This window comes from Callorhinus ursinus, unplaced genomic scaffold, assembly GCF_003265705.2.
Source record: "Callorhinus ursinus isolate GAN/ISIS: 27379988/994484 unplaced genomic scaffold, GSC_fseal_2.0 scaffold4, whole genome shotgun sequence".
NCBI classification, from domain to species: domain Eukaryota; kingdom Metazoa; phylum Chordata; class Mammalia; order Carnivora; family Otariidae; genus Callorhinus; species Callorhinus ursinus.
In genome coordinates, this window is record NW_027397066.1 from 156,548,197 (window position 1) to 156,558,151 (window position 9,955).

The window sequence follows — 9,955 nt, forward strand, 5'->3', positions numbered from 1 at the left end:
CATGCACACACTGCAACAGTCCTCCTGGTGTAAATCAGTTCAGATTGGTGTCCTCAAAACACGAGAGGTTTACTACATGCACACACTGCAGATTGTGGGATGCAAGTATCAAATTCCTCAGAGACATATGGAAGCAGCAAATGCCACGGGCTGCAGTGTGTGTTATGAGTAGAGCACTACGCAGACTGGAAGCAGATTGAGCTTCGGTCTGAAGTAACTGTGTGAGTTGGCAAATTATTTAACCTCTCTGGGCCTCAGCTGTTTGCTGAATAACAATCACCATCTCAGGGGGATTTTTTAATCATTATATAGTAGATATCAAAGGCCTGTCATAGGGTAGGGATCTTGCACATGTTTGCATGTGTTTATTTCCTTCATCCCTCCTTGCTTCAAAAGGATGCTGACACTGGTGTGTCTACATGACGGTGAGGTGACTGGGACTTGTCTGTTGTTCTGGACTAGGAATATTCCCATAGCTCACTGGTGGCAGGAGTATTTTGTTCACTTGTCCCCTCAGACTGATGCTTTCCTGAGGCCCGCCTTATAAGAATTTCAGACTGTGTTTTTCAAAACAAATGCTCATACAGATCTTCCTGCTATACCAGAATTTTAGAATAATGCAATCGAAAGTGACCCGGTCCTACCCATCTGAAGCTTTCTGATTCTATTGGCCCTGGAGAAGCAACAGCTTCTCAGTGGTTCTAAGAGTTATATTTTATGAGCTCTGTGATAACGTGAGTATATTTTACTTTTTTTTAAAGATTTTATTTGCTTATTTATTTGAGCGAGAGAGAGAGAGAGAGAGAGAGAGAGAGAAACAGCATGAGAGGGGAGAAGGTCAGAGGGAGAAGCAGGCTCCCCGCTGAGCCGGGAGCCTGATGTGGGACTCGATCCCAGGACTCCGGGATCATGACCTGAGCCGAAGGCAGTCGCTTAACCAACTGAGCCACCCAGGCGCCCATATTTTACTTTTTAACTAAATTACCTCAAACAGTCCTTTAGGGGATTACAGATAAAGTTCTATTAGTGAGTTTCATCCACATACTTCTACATTTGCTTTTAAAATAATTTGTATTTCCTAAGAGTGTGCTTTGTTGGCAGCCCTTAACCCATTTCATGTTGGTGGAGAATATGCTTAAAGGAAAATAAATGCACCAGTGTGTATCGAGACCCAAAAGGCTTCTTCTAAAGAAATAACACCACCATTACAAACAACACTAATGCAGAAACATTTCTGGTAGGTGAAAGAAAAGTCAAGATTCTTTTTTTTAAACAGGTTTTCTAAAGTTGCTCATTTTACCTTTGCTTTGACACAGAGCAAACGCCACATGGGCGTTCAGAACAAAATGCTGGGAAGAGGATTTTAAAAGGAGGATGACTGGACAGAATATTTAAAAAGCCGCAGGCGCCTAGCTGAGGAAGGCTGAAAGTAGGCTAACCAAAACCCAGACACAGGCTGGGCTCAGGAGCCCCCAGAAAGCAGCCTGTAGTGGAGACTGAGGTGGCTATGCCAGGAGCTATTTTAAAAAAGACAAGAGATCTACATTCAGAAATACAGTTGATGTGTCCTTCTCCCGACTCCCTGCTCAAGGAGTCCAGCCAGGGTGAGGACTGCCCCACTCCACTCCATTCCCCACTCCACTCCAGTGCACCTCCTTTCTCAGCCACCCAGTGGATGGCAGCAGGTGCCCCACAGGTTTCTTCCCTACAAGGCGTTCCAGGGGCCCTGCAGCGTCCATCATCCGTGGCTGCCTCCACCCTCTTGGGGCAGCATCTTCCTCTGCAGTCAAAGGCTTCAGCCAGGAGATGTGGCAAAAACGCTGATGGACTTAAGATCTCGGAGGGTGACCTGAAACTCCGAGGGAAGGGAGCTGGCAGAAAGAAAATGAATTCATGAATACTTAAGAGTGTGGTGTCTGTAGGCAGCCTCACACACAGTGAGTGTGACACAGTGTGGCTTATATGGGACAGGTTAAAACAAATCCATTCTGCCGCTTTTCAGCCACGCTGGGTAATGGGGAGCAGGCAAAACTATGACTTATGTAGGTTCTCTCCCTCACTCCCTCTCTCTCTCCAGAGAAACCTTTCCCACTGTTGGAGCACCTATGAATGTGAAGGCCAAGGATATGTGGGCTATAGGAAGTCATCAGAATAAGGGCCCTAACAGGGCCAAGCCAAACCAGGGAGAGCCTAATGGCTCAGGCTTGAAATCCTAGAATGATTGATGTGGATGGACCTCTTGATAGATTAAACAACAAATGTTCATGTTTCTAAAGTTGCATTACTTGAGACTATATTGTTTAGAAACCCCATGCAAGTTCTCGGCTGCAATCTTTGTCTCTACCACAAAGAGTGTGGGGTATCAGAAACGCAGGGTTTTTTTTTTTGTTGTTTTTTTGTTTTTTTGTTTTTAGAGCTGCAAAGAACTCCGGAGGTTAAGCCTCATGCCACCCTCCTGTCGGGCGAGGAGTGCAGTACCTCTGGGAGCAACTGTGGTACCCGCTCCAAGCACTTCACCCTCTCAGCCTCACCGGGAAAGCGGCGCTGGCTTTTCTATTTGAAAACTGTTACCAAGTTTTCCCTTAGTTTGCTATTTAAAAAATTAGTAAGTTGCACGTCAAATGTTCCCCTTAAACAAATTAAGCAGAAATTAAGTGCTTGTGTAAAAAAATCTTAGTTATCCCATGGAAGTCTCTGCAATCCCTCCCGGAAACCAGGACTCCCTAGCATCATGTATGTGAAATGCTTTGCAAATCGCAGGGCTTTATCAATGTGCATTACGGCGTGCACACTGTTTCCTAAAGAAAATCCATGGATGTCTGACTGTATGTGTAATCTAATTATTAGCGTGAACCGGGAAAAGAATCATGCAGCTATTTGCCGTTCGCCCCAGCACGAGAGGTCTCGGGGCTGAATTCTCCTCCTGGGAGACGGCCCTCCGCACTCGGGGCTGGCAGCCGCAGCTTCCCTCTGACAATCAGCCACCTGCCTGGCTTGTGGAAAGCATCAGGTTGGATGCTACAAGGCGTAAAAAGAGGGAAAGGGGCTTTTAGTGTGTCGGAGGTGGTGGTGTGCAAACAGGAGTTTAGTTTGATGAAGAAGATCCAGGCAGCGTGGATCAGCCTGTAGGATCCGGCTGCAGAGCTCCGGTTGCCTTTGCAAGTCGGTTCCCGCCCCCGCCCCTCCCCCGGTTAGTTTCAAACTCATTCTCGGTTCTCCCCCACCTACATGCTTTAACACGCTAAAAACACCCGCGGCTTCATTCTCTAGAAAGAAATGGTAAAATCTAGGAACACTGAAAGGCTTCTATTAACTGCTCTAAGGGGTTAAAAATGCTAAAACCAACACCTGCAGTGCCGCAGTTTCACGTGTGTGTGTGTGTGTGTGTGTGTGTGTGTGTGTGTGCCGAAGCAGCGCATTAAAGAAAAAGAAAAACCACCAGGAGAAAGGGAGAGGAATTAAAGAAAGTGCCAGAAACAGCTACAAAGAAATATAAAACTTTCCTCCCATATAGGCCTTATTCACTCAAGCTTAAACTTTTCACTTTGATTTCGAAAGCCCTAGAGGCACTGCCTTGTCACCTTAAATCCCAAGGGGGATGACGGCAGAGGCCCCCGGTGGGGAAGGGGCACGTGAGGGGGGAGGGTGTCTCCGTGGAACCGGGGATACAGAAATCTAAGGTGTCAGTGGGGAGTGAGAACCTATTATTGGGGACGCGGCGTCCGTGTGGTACGGGGTTCAGGGAGTAGCTAGGATGGGGGGGGGGTTGGGGAAGGGAATGAGAGAGGGGTAAGGGGTCTCAGAGAAAAATCCAGGGCCCCGGAGACAAGTGGAAAGGACGAGCGCCGCAGCACCGGAGCTGCCTGTCGCTCGCCCCCGCCTTCCCTTTTGCGCAGAATCCTCCCCTTGGCTGCAGCAGCGCGCTGCCCCCACTGGCCCCGCGCGCCGTGATCGATCGCAGGCTGCGTCAGAATGCTCCCCGCGTATAAATAGGGGTGGCAGGACCGCGCCGAGCCGCACACAGCCATCCACCTTCCCCTCTCCCTCTCTCCCCCGTTCTTCTCTCTCTGTAGGCCCCCATCTCCGCCGCGAGGCAGAGGGGCTCCGACCGCCACCATGAGTTCCTTCAGCTACGAGCCGTACTACTCGACCTCCTACAAGCGGCGCTACGTGGAGACGCCCCGGGTTCACATCTCCAGCGTGCGCAGCGGCTACAGCACGGCGCGCTCCGCTTACTCCAGCTACTCCGCGCCGGTCTCCTCCTCGCTGTCCGTGCGCCGAAGCTACTCCTCCAGCTCCGGCTCCTTGATGCCCAGTCTCGAGAACCTCGACCTGAGCCAGGTAGCCGCCATCAGCAACGACCTCAAGTCGATCCGCACCCAGGAGAAGGCGCAGCTGCAGGACCTCAACGACCGCTTCGCCAGCTTCATTGAGCGCGTGCACGAGCTAGAGCAGCAGAACAAGGTGCTGGAAGCCGAGCTGCTGGTGCTGCGCCAGAAGCACTCCGAGCCCTCCCGCTTCCGGGCGCTGTACGAGCAGGAGATCCGCGACCTGCGCCTGGCGGCGGAAGACGCCACCAACGAGAAGCAGGCGCTCCAGGGCGAGCGCGAAGGGCTGGAGGAGACTTTGCGCAACCTGCAGGCGCGCTATGAAGAGGAGGTGCTGAGCCGCGAGGACGCCGAGGGCCGGCTGATGGAAGCGCGCAAAGGAGCCGACGAGGCCGCTCTCGCCCGCGCAGAGCTCGAAAAACGCATCGACAGCCTGATGGACGAAATCGCCTTTCTGAAGAAAGTGCACGAAGAGGAGATTGCCGAGCTGCAGGCGCAGATCCAGTACGCTCAGATCTCCGTGGAGATGGACGTGTCCTCCAAGCCCGACCTCTCCGCCGCGCTCAAGGACATCCGTGCTCAGTACGAGAAGCTGGCTGCCAAGAACATGCAGAACGCCGAAGAGTGGTTCAAGAGCCGCTTCACCGTGCTGACCGAGAGCGCCGCCAAGAACACCGACGCGGTGCGCGCCGCCAAGGACGAGGTGTCCGAGAGCCGCCGCCTGCTCAAGGCCAAGACACTGGAGATCGAAGCATGCCGGGGCATGAACGAAGCGCTGGAGAAGCAGCTGCAGGAGCTGGAGGATAAGCAGAACGCCGATATTAGTGCTATGCAGGTACGGCACCGTGCAAAACACAGTGGGGGGCGGGGAGGGAGCTGCTGGAGCAAGTTGTGGGGGTGGGGGTGAGGGTGGGGGGGGGAGGGTGGAGAGTTGAGGACGCGCCCAGAAAGTGGAGACCAGAGATGAGGCATCCGCATGCAGCTATTAGGGAGTAGAACTTGGCTCCTCGGAGACTGTGTGGCAGGGGTGGGGCACTTGGAGGGGGGGGGGGGGGGGGGCTCCACTGCAGTCTGAGGAGACGGTGCTTGGTGCTGCTGAATCTAGCTCCGCATTAAAGCTGCCCAGCCCTGCAGGGGTGGGGTGGGGTGGGTGAAGGGGTGGGAGCTGGGCGTTGCCTCGGGCCTGCCTCTCTAATGTCCTTCGTTAACCACAAGTCGCTTTGCAGTACAGATTGGACCATCTGCTTAATAAATACAGCAGGGAGCTTTCATTAGTTCTGAAGGATACCTGTGACCAAGCATGCTCAAGACTAGTTTTATCAAACACTCCTTGAGCTTAGGTAGACAGGAATGCAGTCAAAATTGTAGTAGGTAATGATGTTCGCAATAAGACATTTCTTTTTAAGGATCTCCATTTTCTGGGAAGGAGAAAATATAATATAGGTACATAGAAAATATTTTAGATACAATTATTACTATTTTTTTTTTATCTAGCTACTTCCTACTCCTGTAAAAAAATGGAGTAATTTCTTGCAGGTGACCTGGATAAAGTTAACTAACGAATATGAAACAAAGTTTTTTGTAATCAATTAAAAACATTTTGCAGGCATTTTATGATGATTCTTAGACTGTAGCAATGAAAAGAAAACAAAAAAAATTCTTCTATCAGGTTTTTTTTTTAAACTATTTTTTTGTTTTCATTTCATGCTTCCTGAGTTGGATTTTTTTTTTTTTTTTTTTAATACAAGGAAGGAAAGGTTAAAAAAGAGAAAAGGCAGTTGCTTTAGGGGAGATTTTATCTAAGGGGTGCACTTTGGTTTTAAGTAGGTTAGGCCTTTGCAGCTGTACTACAGTAAAATGATAGCAGTTGGGATTTATGACTGGATTTTTTTTGTCCTCCAACAGGACACAATCAACAAATTAGAAAATGAATTGAGAACCACGAAGAGTGAAATGGCACGATACCTTAAAGAATACCAAGACCTCCTCAATGTGAAGATGGCTTTGGACATTGAGATTGCAGCTTACAGGTAAGAACAGAGTGGAGTGGTAGCCGCCATTCAGGTTTCGGGAGAAAATCAGATTTCATGTCTATTGAGTCAGAAACCTTCAAGAACAGTCCTTTGAAATAATGGTTTGCTTTTTGGCTTTTTCTAAGAAGGTATTTAGACAGATACAGAAGAATTTGACCCTGTGTCATAAAGAGTTATAGTCTTAGTTTCTCACTACATTTTACATCGAATAGACAGGGCTATTTTAAGTTTGTTTGTTTTTCTGGTTTTTTTTGTTTTGTTTTGTTTTCTGGTGCCAGGCACGACGTCCGCAGTCATGAAGTTTCCCAGCCCTGTTCCTGCTCTCCTTTGCCTTTCGGGGTGGCATTAGGGGAGCATGATGAGTGGTGGGCTCAGAGCAGGCACACTTCCAGTGTTCCTGTTTGTTAACCTCATCCTCCGCTGCCTTCCCAGGAAACTCTTGGAAGGTGAGGAGACCCGACTCAGTTTCACCAGCGTCGGAAGCATAACCAGCGGCTACTCCCAGAGCTCTCAGGTCTTCGGCCGATCTGCCTATGGCGGGTTACAGACCAGCTCCTACTTGATGTCTGCCCGCTCCTTCCCGTCTTACTACACCAGCCACGTCCAGGAGGAGCAGATTGAGGTGGAGGAGACCATTGAGGCTGCAAAGGCCGAGGAAGCCAAGGATGAGCCCGCCTCTGAAGGAGAAGCCGAGGAGGAGGAGAAGGAGGAGAAGGAGGAAGAAGAGGCTGCTGAAGAGGAGGGAGCTGGAGAGGAAGAAGGTAGGGTAAAAAGGAAGTCCGCACAAGGTCAAGGGCAATCAGGGCATGGGAATTTGCTAGGAGACGGCTAAGAGAAATGAAGCCTTGCTTATGCCAAGGAAGTTTTACTCACATAGGACTTTAGAATCTTATTTAATGCCTTTAGTTATTCGACAAACCTTTCGTAAGTACCTGGTTTCTCAAATTGGCTGTCCTCTCCGCTGAGCTTGGTAGCTTTGTTCAAGTAACATTTCAAAATCTCCTCCTCCTGCTGTATTTTTATTCTTATTAAACATTTAAAAAGTCTATTTGACCCAGCATTTTGGTGGCCTTAAGAACAAAAATAGTTAGTTTTTTTTTTTTTTAATACTTGTTTGCTTTTTGGCGTTTTTCTAAGAAGAAGGCGTTGAGTTCAGTGGCCAGCACCGTCAGTTGTATGTGTGTTGGGGGATGGAGCTGAGAAGTTCGGGGGAAGCTCTCTGACAACTGGAGTTCCACACAAAACTTAGCAGAAATGTTTTGAATGCCTTGCCCTGGATTTGGAGTTTGTACATTTTCTTTTTATGTTAAAGCTGCCAAGGAAGAATCTGAGGAGGCAAAGGAGGAAGAGGAAGGAGGTGAAGGTGAAGAAGGAGAAGAAACCAAAGAAGCCGAGGAGGAGGAGGAGAAAAAAGACGAAGGTGCTGGGGAGGAGCAAGCAACTAAAAAGAAAGATTGAGCCCCTCTGTCCTTAATCCTTCCAGGAGGAGTTCTCCCGAAATCAGGTCAACCCCATCACCAACCAACCAGTTGAGTTCCAGATACTATATGAATTAAGAAGTTCAATATATGTATAATTCAGAGATGACTTAGGTTGGACATTCAATGTTGTGCTATGACTTTTCTCCTTATGCAGAGTATCTGTTTGCTTGCAGAGTGGCTGCCTGGCTTGCCGCCAGCTTGTGCATGGTCCACGCTTACGAGTTCAGGATCAATGGCAATGTGAATAATTCAGATGTTTACAATTAAAAAAAAAACACATGAATAAATGAATTCACTGATGTTAATGTTAAACTTCATGGTAAAAATAGTCCTTTGAACCTTTGGTGGTTAGAAAGTAAAGACCTCGAATCATGTGCAATACATAGTAAATAAAGTTACACTGAATGACATTTCTTGCTGTGGTTGTTGACTTAATTAAAATATCTTAAAGCACCAGTATAAGCCAAGGGGACTATCAACCTCCAAATTTTTTTTAAGTCCCCAGTCTTAACAATTACAATGGATATTTTTTCCCCCTGATTGGTAATTCTGAGGGATACAGTTAGGTCATGACTATTCATGAAATCTCTCCCCTCAAAAATTTTGCTGATAATAAACGAGTAAATGGGAGTCTCTGGGATTCTTCTTTTATAATTAGCAATATACTCTGTCCCATAAAAGGTACTATATAATGTTGGGAATGGCTTTCTTGGAGGCAATGGTGTAATATGATAAATACACCTTTTGTGGTAAACAGGTGATTTAAATAATTAATGCAGTGTGGCTAGAATATGAATCCCACCCATCCATTACTATAACCACATTATTTTACTATAGGCCAAATATCGTGGGCAGAAGTGGGAACCCAAGCAATTGATATAATTAGAAGGAAATCTTTTTTTCCATGTATAATTTTGGATGGAGGGGTAAAAATATCAAAGATCATTTGCCATTGCAAACATGTTGCCTGCAATCCTGAGCTCATGATTCAGTGTGTTAGTAGCTTGATTCCGTTGCCTCAAGTACACATCATTTAATACCACCCACTTTAAACTTTTTTAAAAACTACAGATAACAGATAATAAAATTGTTATCAGTCAGTAAAGGGAGGAGATTATACCTGTATGTTGCATTGCATTGCTCTGCATGTCTTTATTGGGAAATATTTGGATTTCAGTGATAGCTCTAACTGGTTGGACATTGCATTAAACACACACCCCATTCATCCTCCCTGTTCACTGTAAAGTCATGAAAGCTCTTGCACTTGATGTGGAATGTAGGTGAAATTACTGATTATCTGCTGTTCTGCCTTTGTTCTTACACAATTGCTTTGTCAGCTAATTTCGTTCCATATTTGTTCTTTAGACAACTTTCAGAAGTCAGCGAATTTAACCTGAGAGCAAAGTGGTCTCCATTTAAATTTATCCGATTCTTCATACTACCTATTTCTAGTTAAATATATGTCACCACACAAATAGGTAAAATAATTTATCTATCATGATGCTATGGATTTGAACTATGAAGATTCTCAGTATATTGGCTTCTGTAAAGACAAGGAGTTGCCTAAGAAACCAAGCTTTTCACATTTATGTTCATTAAATATGAGATGCTACACATGATAAGTCTTAAGACAGATGAAAATTACATGTAAAAAAAAGTAACTTTAGCCAAATGGAAACGGTTGGTTTCAGAATTACTTGAAGTAACAACACTGTATCATATTCTATCCTGTGTGCCATAATAAAATACTAAAAAAACCTAAACTAAATGGATTTGAAGTCTTTAAAAACATTTCCTTAAGTTTGGTACCTGGCTCGGTACCTCTGTCTCTTCTGCTTTCCCCCCCAAAACTCCAGTTCTCTTTCAGTATCATTGCTCCCAGTTCATGACGCCACTCCCCAGTTATCCAGTTCTGCAAACCAGAGCCTGGGCAAGCGTGACGTCATGCCTCCCATTTCCTCTCCCTGATCCCTCTGGTCTAATCTAACCAAGTTTTACTGATTTTATTGCCTATATTTCTTGAATCTATCCATCCACACTTCTCCATTTACCCTGACACCACCCTAGGAACTTCCCAGTGTCTGTCTACTAGTGTCTGTCTTTGACGAGCACA

At 46.6% G+C, this 9,955-nt stretch overlaps 1 protein-coding gene across 1 annotated transcript; it reads left to right on the top strand.

The window, feature by feature from the left end:
• The first annotated feature begins 3,970 nt into the window (after positions 1–3,970).
• On the top strand, positions 3,971–8,252 carry NEFL (neurofilament light chain). Its single transcript, XM_025873956.2, has 4 exons — positions 3,971–5,163; positions 6,234–6,358; positions 6,794–7,122; positions 7,674–8,252. The coding sequence occupies exons 1-4, from the start codon at positions 4,117–4,119 to the stop codon at positions 7,817–7,819; spliced, it is 1,647 nt and encodes a 548-aa protein (XP_025729741.1). The 5' UTR covers positions 3,971–4,116; the 3' UTR covers positions 7,820–8,252.
• Positions 8,253–9,955: the final 1,703 nt, after the last annotated feature.